Source organism: Planococcus citri, chromosome 2 (assembly GCF_950023065.1).
Source record: "Planococcus citri chromosome 2, ihPlaCitr1.1, whole genome shotgun sequence".
In the NCBI taxonomy this organism is placed as follows: Eukaryota; Metazoa; Arthropoda; class Insecta; order Hemiptera; family Pseudococcidae; genus Planococcus; species Planococcus citri.
The window spans coordinates 56335604-56353156 of NC_088678.1; the positions used below are offsets into that span (position 1 = coordinate 56335604).

At 35.2% G+C, this 17553-nt stretch overlaps 3 protein-coding genes across 3 annotated transcripts in view; all 3 read left to right on the top strand.

The window, feature by feature from the left end:
* The window catches only part of dpr12 (defective proboscis extension response 12), a 433627-nt gene that overhangs the window by 23989 nt on the left and 392085 nt on the right, over positions 1 to 17553 (top strand). The window lies entirely within an intron of this gene.
* Positions 7624 to 11156, top strand: LOC135834108 (uncharacterized). The gene is made up of 3 exons (XM_065347946.1): positions 7624 to 8644; positions 10418 to 11034; positions 11112 to 11156. The coding sequence occupies exons 1-3, from the start codon at positions 7624 to 7626 to the stop codon at positions 11154 to 11156; spliced, it is 1683 nt and encodes a 560-aa protein (XP_065204018.1).
* On the top strand, positions 11245 to 11568 carry LOC135834109 (uncharacterized). The gene has a single exon (XM_065347947.1). It carries the CDS (start codon positions 11245 to 11247, stop codon positions 11566 to 11568), a length of 324 nt encoding a protein of 107 aa, XP_065204019.1.

The following is a 17553-nucleotide window of genomic DNA, read 5'->3' on the forward strand; positions in this document are numbered from 1 at the left end:
CTTTTGTAAATTTTTAAGCACGCACTTGGAATTTTCGGTGTTGTACTCTGCCTGATTAGGTAATCTTCTTTATCAATTTGTCAAGTTAATCGAGCGATAGTCAAGTCTATGAATGAGTAATATATGAGTACATATGCATAGCAGAATAGAAGACGAATACGAACGAAAATTTACAAATGCACCGTTTATATATTTCTTTTCGTAATTTCCATCTTCCTCGTTCTACTTTTTGTTGCAAATATAATATCTAGTAAAATATACGGGAGTATTCAGAAAGGAAAACAGCTTTAAGCTAAGGTTAAGAAAAAAACCATCGGAATTTTATCGTCGAAGTTGAAAATTTGTTGGCCGCGAGAAGTAAAAAAAAAACCGGGTAGAATTTATCGTCGATGAATTTGGGTGCGGCCACTGCGGTTAGACCAAGGAAGCAAAAAAAAAAAAGAAAGCCAACAGGAGGAAAAACAGAATAAAAAGAGATGGAAGGAGAGTAAAAAAAAAGCGGACGGAATTTTTTTTGATGTCGTCATTTAAATAAGTCTAAGAATAATGTACTCGGACCAGAAAAAAACCTCATAGCCTAGAGGGAACTATTAAATGGAAAAATGGTAGCAAAGGATCGTTGGAGCGGCAATAAAAAGAGCTTATACTTAATTTATCGCCCGATAATGATACTTAGTCCGGAATAATTTGATGGGGTCTCTACGAGAACGGATGAGTATCCTTCTTGAATAAGAATGCTCGAATTGCGTGTCATTTATATAGGGCACGCGGCACAAGAGGCAGGAACGGCGAACGTGGCTTGCTGCATTTCGGGTATATAATCTAAAAAATAATCCTCAAATTAAAGTTTTTCTTTCTCCAGAGTTTTCGTCCATACAGTTGAGGTACACTGCACGAAGCTGGCTTCGAACGTCTCGTATAATTTTTTTTGCCAGATTAATCTTTCCCCGCTTTTTTTTTTTCATCAAAATGGTTAATTTGTTAAGTGGTTTATTACTCGTTCTCTCATTTTGGCTGAAGATATGTGCAGCGTATTTTTTTGGTCAATATTAGGTTTTTGGGAAAGCGTGCGAGTAATTTTTTAGCAACGTTACGACCTCGTGTTATAGGTTTAAAAGTTTTTTAATGTTTGGAGCCTCTGCTATCTTGGGGTTTCTTTGAACGTATATTCTACGTATAATGCGATGTTGGCTCGCAGGCTGTGCTCAAGGTAAGGGTACGATGATGCAGTAGGTAGTCGGTACAGCATTGAAAAATAAACGCTCGTAAAATAACGAGACTTTTAACTCGATGGTACGTTCAACGTTGGTAGGTTATACCTCGTGTTACAGAATGTATTATATTCCTACACGCTGGTCTGCAGTCGATAATAAAAAGAAAATAAAGCGTAAAAAGTGGACACCAGAGGAAAAAAGAACATATAGGTAGGTATACGTTCAGCGTAGGAGTATGTATTTTGCAGAAAGATAAACGCTAGCACTTACAGTTACCTAACGTAACTTGGCTCGAGTTGTGATGGACAATAGAAATCTATATCGTATACTATAAAGGTGTACTTAGCTACATAACCGTAGGTACCGGATACCAATTTAATAGCCGTATGTTGAAAGTTTACCCAGTATTCAGGGCATATTTGACCAAGAAGTGATTTCAATTCTACCAATAAAATCTTTTCAACGTAGCGTCTTGGCCTACATAAGATGGAAAGTCCAAATGCACGAGGAGTAATTTTGGGATTTTGAGAATACATAGAACTGATTATAGGTGTATAAAATATCTGAAATATTCGAAGTACCTATGCGAACAGTGGTGGTGAAAGCGGCTTACGATACTGAAAAGTTATCATTGCAAAAGGAAGGAAGGAAGCGAAGGAAGGCGTAAAGTAAATAGAAAAATATTTCCAATTGAAAATTACAACTTGAAGATTATAACGTTTTGAAACATATAGAGAAGAAAAGTGAATGAGCTTCTTGTGGTCTTTTATTCCATCTCGGGCGATTATACATCCAAATTTTTGACTCCTGGCGCAAAACCCGCTCACCTCTTTAGCTGCTGATACATATTCATTGTAATTCTTCAGAAGCTCACTGAAGAGCTGTAAAGAGAAACGTTGACAAAAAAGGTGAACAGGTTCTGCGCCAGGAGTAAAAAATCCAGGACTTTTAATTGGCTTAAGAACAAATCAGGGTGTCCAACTAATTTTTCTCGGTTTCCCATCCTGGTGTTTTTTATTCCCCTGACCCTTTAAATATCAACTACACTCAAATGGGGGGGGAGGAAGGGTCAATGTGGTGGAGAGGAGACTCAAGATTTGCTCGAGACGGATTTTTTGAGATCAAAATAATGAAATATACCAAGTGATTTTTTAAATTTTGAGCTGCTTCAAACCCTTCACATCCCCTCTCAATTCAACGTGGATTTCAAAAATGTCCTTTTTATGTATATATCCATACCTATTATTCATTTCAATTTTTAAAAAAGGAAATCAATCGTGATGTCAACTTCTGATTTGAACAGTCCTACGATTTTTTGAAGGAGCATGGTCTGAAACCACCGTTACTGAAATTTCAGCTACCCGAATTAATTTCTATACTTATAGTGATTTTTTGAATCCTTTTAAATAAATGTAGATATTCGGTAAAGAAAAACAACAGTTCTGAAGCTAATAAAATCCTAATTTCACCATTTCCAGAGAGTCTCCAGCACGGTTTTTCAGAATTGCCGAATTTCTCCAAAAACTACGGAAATTGATTTAAATAGCTATCAATCGAGTTGTGGTTCATTTCTGTCCAGTTTAATGAATTTATTCTCTATTTGAACAATTTTTAGATCATCACTTGAAATTAAAAGAAACTAAAATTGTCTGTTTATAAAGAATTTTTTTGATACTTTGCTATTCTTCCAGGGTTTTAAAACTTTTTCAGAAGATTTGAGAATTAATTTGGGCAGCTAAAAATCGAGTTGTGATTTATTCTCAACATGTTTAACTATTCTATTGGCCAGCGTTTTACCTAACTTCGATTGAACTGAAACTTGGCTCACTGAAAGAGCATGCCATTAAGACCTTAGAACCAAATTTCTGAGTTACCGAAGTTGATTTTCCGATTTTTGAAGAATTTTTGATTCCTAGACCAAAAGAGTAAAAAATATGAAAATCTTAAACTCGGATCATTTATATGTACATAGGTAAGGTAATTTGACCAGTAGTTGCCCCTAATAGTATAAGTCTCATACAAAAAAATTAAACTTTCGAAATAAGAACCACCTCAACTCTTCTCCCATAAACATTTATAGGCCTAGGTAGCAAAAATGTATGAATTAATTGATGAAATTCGCCATAGATGACGTTCGAAAAGATCGCCTCTCTGGAAAAATCAATCTAGAAAACTGGAAAAAGTGAAGAGAAATGAGTATTGAATATTTCTTTTGAAAGACATGTACATGCAATTTCATCAATGAAAAATTCGTCAGAGATGACTTGGGATTCGACCACAAGGACAACGCAATATATGGACCAGAAATCCGAAGATCTCGGGTTCGAACTACGAATCCATCCAATTTGATTCTCATACACAGCAGAACCGCCAACATCTTCATTCTTTAATTTAAGAATCTCGTTGTGAAATTTCGACCACATTTCAGTATTTTTCCAAGAGGTATAAAACGATTCCATTCAATAATTCCAATACAAAACCGATACTCCTTTTCCCTCGTTTCGTAACTCGCAGCTTATCCACTCGAACAAATTACACCGATAAGTTAACCTCGGATGAAAATTACCTCTCAAAAGTACCTACTACCTACATCTATGTAGAAAACACACACAACCTCGACGAGCCAACTTTGGAGCTTTATATGGCAACCAGGAAACAATATAATTTCATAGTGTAGAAACGAGAGCAAAACTCGACGCGACATGTTCTCCGTTGCACATTTACAGCTCAGCTTGTGATCCGCGAACAAGCGTAAAAACTCATTACTCTCGGTTTAAATACCGGGGTGCGGAAATTTATTTAAAACTTTGATACAATTTGCGCGATTATACATGATGTACGATTAACACCATCATTCTTCGCTTGCCACAGCCGCGTACTCGTATATTTTCGCATACATCCTGATATGGCGACGACGGCGCGCGGCGGCGGCGGCGGCGGCGCTTGTTATAATACGAATAATCAGCATCTCGATTAAGGTTCATCTCTGCTATCATCGCTCAGCTGCCGAGATGCTCATCACACCAGCACCCGAATAATTAATTACCGCGATGCTTTCGCCTTCGTTTTCAGTTCCGCGTACGCGCTATATACGCCCGCGCCAGGCGATGAACGTGGAACGTGTTACAATATTTGATGAGTTCAGGCATGAAATTTCAAACTTTTAAAGAAAGACGTTGAATTTTAATTGAAGAACTTGTTGAAGTTGAAACTACTCTTATAATACACGAATACATCGCCACGGAGTAACATTATTAAAAAGTTTTACAATCTCGTTACATTTACAGTCATAGGTAGGTATATGTTGGGTATGTGTAGGGTGAAGTATCGTATAGAACGTAGGTATAATACAACTAAGTTACTCAAAGATTACCACGTTTATGGGCTAAACCACCCTCTCGCCTCTGTAGGTGAAAAATTCATCAAATTAATTGCACCACATCGTACTTTTTTATTCTTATTTGAAGAATAATTGAACTTGGGATTATGGGATAAGCAATAACTAAGCAGGTTGTTCTCTATAATGCAAATATCTACTGGGCAGCAAACATTTTTCCAGACTTTTTTTTTCACTCTTCAGTGGAATTTTGAACATTTTTGGCAAAGCACATAGGTACTTAAAGGGAAGTGTGGAAAAAAATTTTTTTTGCTTTACATTTTTTCATATTATACTTGAATATCCCGGGAATATTTCCAAAATCCGTCAATGGCCAACGCCTGTACCATCAAGCAGGTATTCGCTCAGTTGTCTTTATGGGATTTCTCATTGAAAGGGTGTCAAAATACCCGGACCATCCAAATTCTACATGTTTAGCTTCATTTTTGGATATATTTGGTGAATTTTTGAAAAATCAGATGGACTAGGTACTAATCTTGAACAAAATATACATATTTGGTAAAATTGTGGTTTTGTTTGCATTATGTCTTATTTTTGATCTCTCGTATCAATTGGTGGTAGTTTTAAGCCTTATTTGGAGCTAACCTTGGTACATTTTTAAATTTTGCAGCTTTAGAAAAATTTCAAAAAATACGTACTCAATTGATCTTTTAGAAGCTCTAAAAAAGCTAAAAACTGTCATAAATTGGTTTGAATGGTCAAGAATTAGGTAGGTATGAACCAATAATTCTAGCCTTTTATCTCAATTAAATCAAATTTTGATTATTCTGTGAGGTAGCATCATGCCAATACCTTGTTATTATGGTCCTGACTGTATAATTCTCCTCCTTGGTCTATGTGTTAACTCCCATTTAAGCCAAACTCAAAAGTGACTGTAAAGGTTTGAAGCTTCATGCACCAAACTGGAAATGTCTCTAGTCACTGCATGATCAGCTGCGCCATAGGGTTGAAAGAGAATTTGCATCGTTATGCTTGTGTATGTCCTCGCAGTTCAGGTGTCCAAAGATGGTAATCTTGAGTACCTGATCAATACTTGAGCCTCTATACATGTCATGTTGTTATACAGGGTGCCCAGAAATATCGAGCACCCCAAAGAAAGTTTTTCATTAAAAATATAGGTTGGCAACGTGAAATAGATGCCTTATGATTGGTAGAATGTTATCTCTCCAGTCCAACAACCAATCATGTGCTATCATTATTATCATTCACTGTGACCAACCAAAGTATTTTGGTAGAAAACTTTTTTAGGGGTGCTCGATATTTCTGGGCACCCTGTATGTGATTTTACCTATTTTACGTCAAGCCTTTGAATTGTTGTGATATACTTAGGTACATATGTTACTATTCAAAGAGGTTTCTCACGACACAGATTCCTTCTCATCATTGTTATGGTAATGTGCATAGTATTTTCTTATTATTGTAAGGTACAGTTAGTTATACTTTATCTTACTAATCTGTGTGTTGTTATAAAGTGTATATTTGTAAATTTACCGTAAATATACTAGTGTAGATATTGTAGTAGTTCCAAGTTCTTATTTTGTTGCAAGCGCCTACAATTAAATAGACTCTCTCAGGGCCAGTAGCACAATGCAGGTTTAAACCAGAGTTGTAGGTTAACTCTGGTTTAACTAAAATGCAGTGTAGCACAATGGACGATTAAACTGTTTTTACAGTTTAAACCAGGTTTTATTTAACTCAACAATTTTTGGAGGTTAACCTAGGATTAACAAATTGGCGCGTGTTCATTGGTTGTTTCAAGTTGTGTGATTACTGATTATTTTGCAAATGGTAACCAATAACTTCAAATAATACCAACTTTCGACAAAGACGAATTATAATATTACTTACATTGAATGTCAAAAAACAAGAATAATATTGTTGAATGTAAAATCTCAATTCACATCACCACTATACTGAAAAATTTGATGACTATTGTTCAAAATTGGACATTTTACCTCAAACAAATTAATTTTTCTGCAGAAAAAAAATTAAATCTAGTCACTATTATTTATTTTTTTAAATTACTTAATTCAAAAATTAGAACTTTGCTTTCAATTGTAAGATATTTCTAATCATTAAAAATATGTAATCAAAAATCACTCCAAAACATTGATAACAGTGATATCACGGACATAACCAACAATAATTGCAACAAAATTTGGTTGAATGATGTGTTAATCAAAGGATTAGTTAATCTAAACCTGAACCAATGTTGTGCAATGCTACAGAAGTTCGAACCTGGTTCAAGATTTAAAGTAAGTTCAGCTAAACCAAAATTTAAACCTGCATTGTGCGACTGGCTCTTACTATTGTATTAGTTGTGAATATTGTCTAGCCTATATTTGGTAGTTCTGATAGGCAAGAAGTTGAATTAGGGAGAATCCTGTGTAAGCTATCCAGGAAAACTGTAAGGGACAATATGTCTATTCTTTGTGAATATATTCTGACCTTAACCACCCCTCAGACTAACCTTCAAAATATTACCATTAGCGTTCTCTCCTCATCTCTCTCTTACAATTCCATAAAAACCAGGATATTTTGAATTTTTTCAAATTTGCCAAAAATTATTAAGAAATGAAATTCAGGCATTGAAATCTGTTTGGTCTGGTGGTGTATTTTTGTACCTATGTGTGGTGACTTCGAAAACGTATTGTACATGTATCTTATACCTATGTACGTATACCTACCTAACACTTCGAGAAGGTCATAAATCATCTCGATAATGTCTCCAGTTTTAGACCTTGAATATAGCTCTCGTTAGCTCTCGCGGCTATATGGTTTTCCTGCCTTCGGCAGTCTTGTAACACACGAGTTAATAAACACATTCGACTATGCGTTCGTGTATTTTTACATATTCGTTGGTTCGGCGATGAGTATTTTCGCGCCGACTACAACATTGGCGACGAGGATGGGATCTATTCGATATAGATCTCAATAGTGCGAATTTTTCGTGTGCAAATTTTTGATTCAAATATTTTTCGTGATTAACAATCGATTCGATAATTAATCGCAATGCCGGATGGTGCGGATGGTGCTATTGGTGCTGTACCTCAACCAACTAGCGAAACTTTTCGCATAAATTTCCAAATTGAAGCTTTCAATGAAAAGAACTGCAAGTGGGCGACATATGTGAAAGTTTTGAAGAATAAATTCACTCTACACAGTGTTCCCGTGGCTAAGCAGAAACCGATCTTATTGGATGCTATTGGCTTATCAACTTATGAACGACTTTGCGATCTTTTTGCCCCTTTGGATCCAGAAAATGCCACCATCACTTTTGATAAGGTAGTAGATAAATTATCGGATTATTTTAATCCAGAGCCAAATAAATATGCCGAGCGTTTTAAATTTTACAAACGCAATCAGAAGGAAAGTGAAGCTATCCAAGAATATGCGGCTGAATTAAAAAGGCTTTCTATGTCATGTAAATTTCCCTCTGAATGGCTTCAAGAAGGTTTAATTACACAATTTAGTGTAGGTATTCTGAGTGACGAAATTCGTTATAAAATTTTCGAATCTGAACCTGACACTTTTGAAAAAGCTGTCACTGTTGCCAAAAATTACGAATTGACTAAAGCAGCTTCTGCTCAAACAAATAATGTGATTGGTCAAGATTCTTCGACCATTCATAAAGTCAATTTTAAAAATAATGGGAAATCAAAGAAAACCCATTATCAGTTAGATTCTTCGTCTAAGAAATGTTCTCGATGTGGTTGGACCAATCACACACCTGATGAGTGTCCACACAAAGAGAGTACCTGTAATGCATGTGGAAAAAAAGGGCATATTTCGCCTGCTTGTTTAAGCAAAAATTCTTCTCGATCCACTATGCATAAAAATCCGAAAAAGGGTAAAAATTTCAAGTCTTCAAAAGAAGTTAAATTGCTTGATCGTTTTGACTATTCGTCTGATTCGTCTGAAATTTCAGTAGACATCCATCATTTGTCAGATTTGAGAAAAATGGATGATAAAATTATCATGCCTGTTATTATTAATAACCAACCTGTTGATATGGAATTCGATCCAGGTGCTGGTATGTCCGTTATGTGTTTCGAAAATTTTCGAAAACTTTTCCCTGGTGCTAAATTGGACCCTCCAAATTGCACCTTGGTTTCTTATTTTAAAGAATGTAGGCGACCCATAGGTAGTTATCTATGCTCTTCGGTCAAATTTGAAAATATTGAGGCCCAGAATTTGTCAATTGTTATTGTCAAAGAAAAAACTGATACCATAATTGGTAGGCCTTGGTTACGTGCTCTAAATATTATTGATAAGCGCAATAATGTTCATTTAAATCTTCACAAGCTTGAAATAAAACCTGATTCGAAGAAAACTGCACTTGATGCAATTTTGAAGAAATATTCGTCACTTTTCGACGAGTCTGTTGGCAAAGCCAAAAATTTCAAATTTCATTTAAATGTTCGAGAAAATTCTACTCCAGTGTTTCTTAAACCTAGAGTTGTTCCTTTTGCTATTCGCGAAGAAGTTTCAAACGCATTGCGTGACCTTGAAAAACAAGGTATTATTGAAAAAACTGATCAAGTTGAATGGGGAACTCCTATCGTTCCTGTTTTCAAAAAAGGTAGGAGAATTCGAATTTGTGGAGATTATAAATCCACTTTGAACAAATTTCTTGTTGATGATAAATACCCCATTCCACATCTTAATGAGATTTTCTCAAAATTGACTGGAGGAATTTTATTCTGCAAACTTGATATCAAAAATGCATATTTGCATTTAGAGTCTGACGAGGATTCCTCATTACTACAAACTCTTTCAACCCATTTGGGTAATTTCAAGGTCAAACGATTATTTTTCGGTATTAAAAACGCGCCAAGTATTTGGCAACGTTATATTGACTCCCTATTAGGTAACATTGAAGGTGTTTCTGTCTTTTTCGATGATATTAAAATTCAAGCAACTTCTGCTGAAGAGCTATTAGCTAGACTTGAAATGGTTCTGAAAATTCTTCAGGAAAATGACATTCGTCTAAATAAAGAGAAGTGTTCATTTTTCGAAACTTCTTTGAAATATCTTGGTTATAAAATCGATAAATTTGGTATTCATAAAACCAAAGATAAAATCGAAAAGATTTTAAAAACCCAACGCCCAACAGACGTTTCAAAATTACGAAGTCTGATTGGGTTGGCAAATCATTATCATCAATTTATTCCGAATTTCGCGACATTGATTGAACCTTTGAATAAACGTCTCCGCAGTGACAAAAAGTTCAAATGGACAAAAAACTGTGAGTCAGCTTTTAAGCAACTTGCTGATGAAATCGTCAGTGATAGGGTTCTAATTCCTTTTAATAAAGATTTGCCATTAATTTTAGCCACTGACGCTTCGTCAGTAGGTTTAGGCGCAGTGCTATCTCATAAACTCCCTGATGGATCTGAAAGGCCCATCGCTTTTGCTTCAAAAAGCTTGAATAGCACACAGCGTAAATATAGTACGATTGATAAAGAGGCCCTTGCAATTGTCTGGGCAGTGAAGAAATTTTTCATTTATCTTTATGGCAAACGTTTTACGTTGATTACTGACCATAAACCTCTCACTCAGATTTTTAATCCGATGAAGTCTCTTCCCCCTTTATCAACTACTCGAATGCAACATTACGCATTATATTTATCAGATTTCAATTTCGATATTCAATATCGAACTTCTGAGAAAAATGGCAACGCTGATTTTTGTTCTCGTTTCCCAAAACCTTCCAAAAAGCTCATTGAGGAGGAGGATGTACATGACATTTTTCATTTAGAATGCCTAGAAAATCTACCAATTACGTATGATATGCTTCTAAAAGAAACCTTGAAGGATGAAAAATTGAAGCAGATTTTAAATGACCTTCAATCTGGAAAAGAAGTTGATGAAATTAATATTATGAATGGACTATTGGTCCGAGGTACCAGAACTGTAATTCCTACCTCATTACAGAAGAAGGTACTCGAAGAACTTCATTTAGGTCATATGGGCTCTACTAAAATGAAAACTTTAAGCAGAAATTTCTGTTATTGGTCAAATATTGACAAGGATATCGAAAACTTTGTTAAAGCGTGTCCAAATTGTCAACAAAAATTGCAAAATCCGAAACCTGAAGTTCACCCATGGGAATTCGCTACAGTGCCATGGTCCAGGTTACATATCGATTATGCCGAATACGAGAAGAAATTCTACCTATTAGTTGTAGATGCGTATTCCAAATGGTTAGAGGTGATTCCAATGTCCTCAACTACAAGTGAAGCAACAATTATTGCTTTACGTAATATTTTTTCTCGCTTTGGTTTACCAATAACCTTGGTCTCCGATAATGGCCCACAATTCGCTTCTACAGAGTTCTCTAAATTCACTCGAAAGAATGGTATTCGTCATTTATTCACGACAATTTACCATCCACGAAGTAATGGCCAAGCTGAACGTTATGTACGTATTTTCAAAGAGGCAATAAAAGCAGACGCAACTCACCCAATACATCAACGTTTGGCGAGATTTTTATTCAGTTATCGGCGAGCACCAAACAGTACTACAGGCCGCAGCCCAGCTGAACTGTTATTTGGTCGTAATTTACGATCGCGACTCGACCTCATGCGGTACAATCCATCTCGCGATTTTTGAGGAAAATTGTCACCAACCATGTCCGTAAATCATAAATTCAAGGACGGAGAGGCAGTACTGGTTCGCATGTTCGGCACATCAAACAAATGGGCGCCTGCTATAATTACAAGTACCATTGGCTCATCTACCTACTTGGCCAAACTTGAAACAGGAGAAACAGTTCGACGAAGTGCTGATCAAATTCGACATACTACTCCGACGACAACTGTAGTTTCAACAACTCCGGAAATACCACAAATCTTACATTACGAACTGGAGAGCGAAAAATCTATCCCATCCCAAGTTCAATTGAGACGATCCGAACGAAATCGCAGACCTCCCGATTTTCTGAAATATAATTGATATTTTATAAGATGTAAATTAACCATCTTTGCATTTCGTTTCATAATTTTGCTCATGTGTTTTAATTTTTATGACAGGGAGGAGTGTGGTGACTTCGAAAACGTATTGTACATGTATCTTATACCTATGTACGTATACCTACCTAACACTTCGAGAAGGTCATAAATCATCTCGATAATGTCTCCAGTTTTAGACCTTGAATATAGCTCTCGTTAGCTCTCGCGGCTATATGGTTTTCCTGCCTTCGGCAGTCTTGTAACACACGAGTTAATAAACACATTCGACTATGCGTTCGTGTATTTTTACATATTCGTTGGTTCGGCGATGAGTATTTTCGCGCCGACTACAACACTATGTATGTACATTCGGGGTGTCTACAGGATTTGTTGACCATAACACGTACCTTTTCACTGACAACCTTTCAAAAAATCACTACTTTCCAAAATATTTTTAACGCTCCCTCCATCGATTTTTTTGAACTTTTAGTTTTTTACATTTGTGATTTTCCATTTGCCTTTTTTCATTCTTCTAGTTTTCTCTGAATTTAAGAATTATTTTAAAACATTTCAGTACCACTTTGATTTTTTCACCTTGAAAAGGAAATTTTGGACAAAATGTTCATCCAACTTCATACATATATACAGTGGAGTCTCCATAACTCAAACTCCGTTAACTCGAAAACTCCGATAACTCGAAGCAAAGTTTGTCTCCCTTCAACTCTGCATAAGACTCAATGTAAAATTCACTTCTTTACCTCGAAGTGAAAAGTCCAAAAACTCCGATAACTCGAAGTAAAATTTTTGAAAAAGACAAGAAAAACCTCTGTAAGTCGAACGTTGCCAACGTTTTGCCTCTATAACTCGAATTCCTAGTTGAAAATACTTGTAAATTCGAATCTCATTGATACAAAACTCTTTCACATTCACATATCGGTTATCTTCAATGTTACCTATTGTACAATCTCATTCCATACTTTAATTTTTTCGATCTATTTACGCAGGTTTGTGATAGTTACCTAGCCATTGTAAGAATACATATTCATCTGACACTCATCTAAGACAAAACTTTGCCAACTCGAAATATACCAAAAATTAACCTCTATACCTCGAACTCCGATAACTCGAAGTCAACTCCTTCTCCCTTCAGCTTCGAGTTATTGAGACTCCACTGTATACCTCTATTCCCCCTAAATTCTCAATAACCACACAGTCAGACACTGTATACCTACTTTATTTGTGTAAAATTATTGAACCTCCCCTCTCTTTTCAAAATGATTGGATTTTTTCAAAGAACTGTTTTTTAAGAAGTGATTTTCCGTGGTATTTTTCCAACTCTCTCTCTTCAACTCCGTACAAAATTGAATTTGGCGACTAGAACTCAACTAAGTACAATAATTCTTACTCGGGTTCAATCTTAACCACCTTTGACGAAAGTACTGGGTAAATACTTTCCTTCATCTTTTATCTTTCTTTTTTTTCCCCTATCGAATATTTGTTCAATCACAAAATAACACAGAGAGGAGAAAACCCATCGATCAAACAGTTCATTAAAAAATTCCTTTCTCAACAACAGTCGAAAAAGACAGAGTAGAAAAAAAGACGCCAGAGAAAGAAAGATAAAAAGTAGCAACGAGAATATCGTAGTTCGCTGTTCGCTGTAAAACGAAAATGATCGAGAGAAAAAAAAACTAACCCAAACCACGTTCAAGATTGAAAGAAACGTATCGCTGCGAGGGGGACGCGGAGTACACAGCTCAGCGTCAAAATACAAAATGTAAAGATGACAAGAGGGGAGGGTGAGAAAAAAAATGAAATTCTTTTAAATCGCGCACGCTAAACTTCAAAAGGAGAACGATTCGTGATCTGGTATAAACTCTTAATTAAGAACTTTTGTAACTTTTTTTTTTTTTGCCTTCGAGTCTGGCGAATGTACTCTATGGCTGTGTTGAAGATTTGTCGCGAGAACGTTTTGGAAATAACGGAAAGTTTTCTACAGTGCCCGCATTTCGCCGAAGAGCTATACTATAACAGAGAGGCTGGGTACATAACTTATTTGTTGCAAAATTTTCCGCTTGACAAAGTATAAAATAAAGCGCCGAAATCCGTTTTAAAATAGCGTACATCCTGTTAATTAAAAATAGCTCAAGAATCAAGCTGTCATTTTAGGAATTCGTTATTACTACGATGGGATTTCCCCCCTCTCGCTCGTTGACTGGCTCGTCGTCGCCGCGTACTACAGCTCGTAAGTATAACTGTCAGTTTTACTATTTTACATGGTGCAATTTAAAATCGAAAAATACTCGGCGAGAATTATGTAAATTGAAATTTTTCCTCTAACCCGAATTTATATGTACTGCGAGTACTGCTTCTCGTGTAATATTTCCTTGTAGCCGGCGCAACTGACGTGAAAGATCGAGGTATAGAAAATAAATTTACTGGCTTAATGAAAAGTCAACAAAAACCAACGACGAAACTCTTTCGAGGGTTGAAAATTAAAAATTATTACAATATTTACAAACGAGGGTTGTGAAAAAAAATGAGGTGCTTTGACAAAAAAATACATAGTTGCAGGTTTTTTTCATCACGAAGCATGTTCTTTTTTTGGAGGAGGGAGGAATAAATGGAAAGTATGACCCAACCTGAATTAGTAGAGATAACGTATAGAAAGAGGCATTTAAAATGTGTAAATAGCACATTGAAAATAGTCACGTAATTTCGAGTAATATATGTGATTATTTGCCCAGTACGAATATGTATTCTTCGATAAATATGCATATAAAAAATACACGTTGGATTTTGATAATTGAAAACTAACTGCGTTAAAAATTGAAATAAAAATTGATATTAATTTATCCGCTAATATAGGTGGCAAAATCGCCATCAGTGAACCGATACACAGCGAGCTATTGATTAAAGGGTTATTGTATAACGCGGCGTTGCTGTATTAAAAGGGCAAAATGGTCGTTGACGTTTCTCGTATTTATTTCATTTGCATGACCACCGTAAAATTATGAAACCGTTCGAATGCAAAATTGCTTCTTCGTCGTTTGGTAATGAAAACGTTGAACGGCAAAAATTTGCCGGCTGAAAGGACCATGGTATAACTCGACGTTGCTTAGTTGAGATGCAGAGGGACGAGAAGGGAGGGGAAAATAGGTAAAGTAACATTGCCCGCGTATATTATACGAACAGTGTTGCAGGGCTTGTTGTATAATTTATTTAGGGAAGAGAACAGGTCGTCTTTGTTGATGATAGGTCAACCGAATTTGTCACATTTTTTGTGCGATTTTCGTTAAATAAACGGACTTGCCCAGCCACAGTGTGTAACGGGTGTTTCTACATCGTGTACTTTGTCGTGTTGGGTATAACAAAACCGGCGGCATTTGTGGCCTAACAGAAAAAAATTCCATTCGCAAATTTTTTTTCCTCCTCCGGCTATAGGATAACAGAGCGAGCAACACATCGTTGTGCTATAGTACGCGAGTAGGTACTTCGCAGTTCATTTATTTTTCAGTTTCGAGCTATGGGAGGATCATTTTTTTTTATTTTCGTGTTTTCCCCTCGAATTATGAGATATTTGTTTTTAGTTTTGATTTTTTTGTACGCGTTTACTTTATTATTTAGAATATTTGTCTCGTGCGTCTATTTTTCACTCGTGTTTGCGTTGTTAAGAGCCTGTCTCTTGATAAATTGCGACGTGATGGGAAAGAAGAGGCCTGTTAAAGAAAAAATATAAATAATCTCGGTAAATAAATCGATGTTTAGTTTTTTTTTAAAACCCTGGCAAGTTTGCGTGACTTTTTTCTTTTATAAATATGTCGTATATATTACGTACGTATTTTGATGCTGATGTTGAAATTGGGAGTATAATGTGTATGATTATAGGGTCAGAATTTTATTACTCAACCTCGGGTTATTCTTTTACGCGACGCGTGATGTGTTTGTATAAATGGAAAATCAGGAACAAAGCGAATCAAAGTTATTTGAAAGACGAAGAAATAAAAATTACCGAATAAAAATCGAATTTTCACAATTTTTTCAACTGGTATCCTAAATAACTTTTAAGAAATTTTTTCCAAGAAGTCTTTACTTTTCACTATTTTTCAAATCGAAAATCACTGGTGTCAAAGTGCAGATGAAAGAGATAAGCCTGCTTCCTTGACCTCTTTGGCTCCACTCGTAGCTGTCGCCTATGGCTGTGGGAACTGATCAGTACAACTCTTGAATTTTGACTTTGATAAGGGGGAGGGGGATCACAGAGTGCCCGCAGAGGGTTGCATCGAAAAAATATGGCGATTTTCGAAAACATCCCTTACATTAAGTAGGCTTTTTGAAAGAACCATTTTATATTTTGAGCTAATGTTGAAAGTTACTTATAAATAGTATTTTTTTAGGATTTTAAAACATGACTCTGGCTAGAGCTAGTTTTCAAAGTCGAGCGTTGAAGAATTTTAGGTTTTTGAGCTTTTAACTTGCCAAAATTTGTTGAAATTTGTGTAGCTCGCATTCAATGACTCATCTAACTACATATAAAATTGTGTTAGTGCAACAAAAATTTGCTCAAAATCAAAAAAAAAATTAAGTGAGTCTAGAAACATATTTTTTTATCAAGTTGATATCAGTGACCAAAAACGCTGAACCAAAACAATATTTTATATTAATTTTGGTCCTCCTTCTTCTATAGGAAGCAGCAATGCAAGAAATGGGACTAAGTATATCTAATTTTCACCCAACATAGAAAAAAATCTTGTTTTGAGGTGTGTATGTGACTTATACATTAGAGTGAATCCCCCCCCAACCAAAAAAAAGTCGCCGGATTTCAACCAAATTGAGCAGATACTTTTTTCTTGAATTTTTGGTCATTTTTCTCGAATTTTTGAAATTGGTGATCACAATGACCAAAAAATTGTTGAAAATCAAATTATTGATCAATGTTTCTTACTCAAATTCTTATGGGAAGCAAAAAAAGTTCTCTTACAAAATTGTCTATATGGTTAAAATTGAAGGTTGTATGAATTTACAAAGTTTTAAGGTATTTTGCTTCTAATTCTTTCAATTTTAAAGATACCTAGGCAATTACTCATGATGATTTTTTATACTGATCTTGAAAAAAATACACGAGATTTATAATCTTTAAATTCATGAACATTTTCAGCTTTTAAAAATGGTGAGAAATTCGTTTTAAAAAATTGATGTTCCTACCTCCAGAAAACATACCTAGACCTACCTACTCATAAATTATTCAGTTTTGGAGATGCACAGTTGTGATTTATTTCAAAAAATTATACCAGAAACAATGGTCACAGGATTGGACATTTTAAATTAGCGTACCTACCTACTTGTTCTGGAATGGACTGGGCTAATGAAAACACGCTAGTAAGAGAGACATGATACTAGAAACACATTGGTGATAAGATAAATAATCATGGCGCGTGGCGTTCAAATTCAATGCACACCACGACATGAAGTTTTTTATAATTTGAAAATTGGATTAAGTAGGTACCTCATTTCTAGCATTATAGTTTCTCATTTCAGAACTTCTTTTTTGACTTTTTCTGATTTAGGTATTTACGTTTTTTTTGCTCTTTTCAATCTGGCTATTTTTCAAATTTTACTGGGGAACAAAATTATGATCTCAATTAAAACCACTAAAAACCTCTAAATTAACTAAAGTAAAAAAAACTAAATCAAAATGTTTTAAAACTACATAAATCCAAATGATAACCAAAAACAGTAAAAAACACTAAAATTGTCAATTAATTAAACCGAAAGTTCATTTTATTTTTCATTAGCAAAATGCTTGACAATAATTTTTGAAAAAACAGGTTAAAAAATGGATGATTATTTAAAGAAAAAGAAATCTAAGTATGTACTTAGTGTTTTAAACTACCTAAAAAAGTAGGTTGTGATGATGTAAAAGTAATTCAGTTCCTTCGCATTATAATAGGTAATCAGCCGATCATACAAACATGTTAATTAAATTGCA

Bases quoted from the DNA above. Each gene is read 5' to 3' on its own strand.
- LOC135834108 (XM_065347946.1), top strand. From the start codon at position 7,624: ATGCCGGATGGTGCGGATGGTGCTATTGGTGCTGTACCTCAACCAACT. The intron at 8,645-10,417 runs GTATGTCCGTTA...TGCTTCTAAAAG, and splicing joins GGAATTCGATCCAGGTGCTG to AAACCTTGAAGGATGAAAAA. The intron at 11,035-11,111 runs GTACGTATTTTC...ATTTTTATTCAG, and splicing joins ATGGCCAAGCTGAACGTTAT to TTATCGGCGAGCACCAAACA.
- LOC135834109 (XM_065347947.1), top strand. From the start codon at position 11,245: ATGTCCGTAAATCATAAATTCAAGGACGGAGAGGCAGTACTGGTTCGC.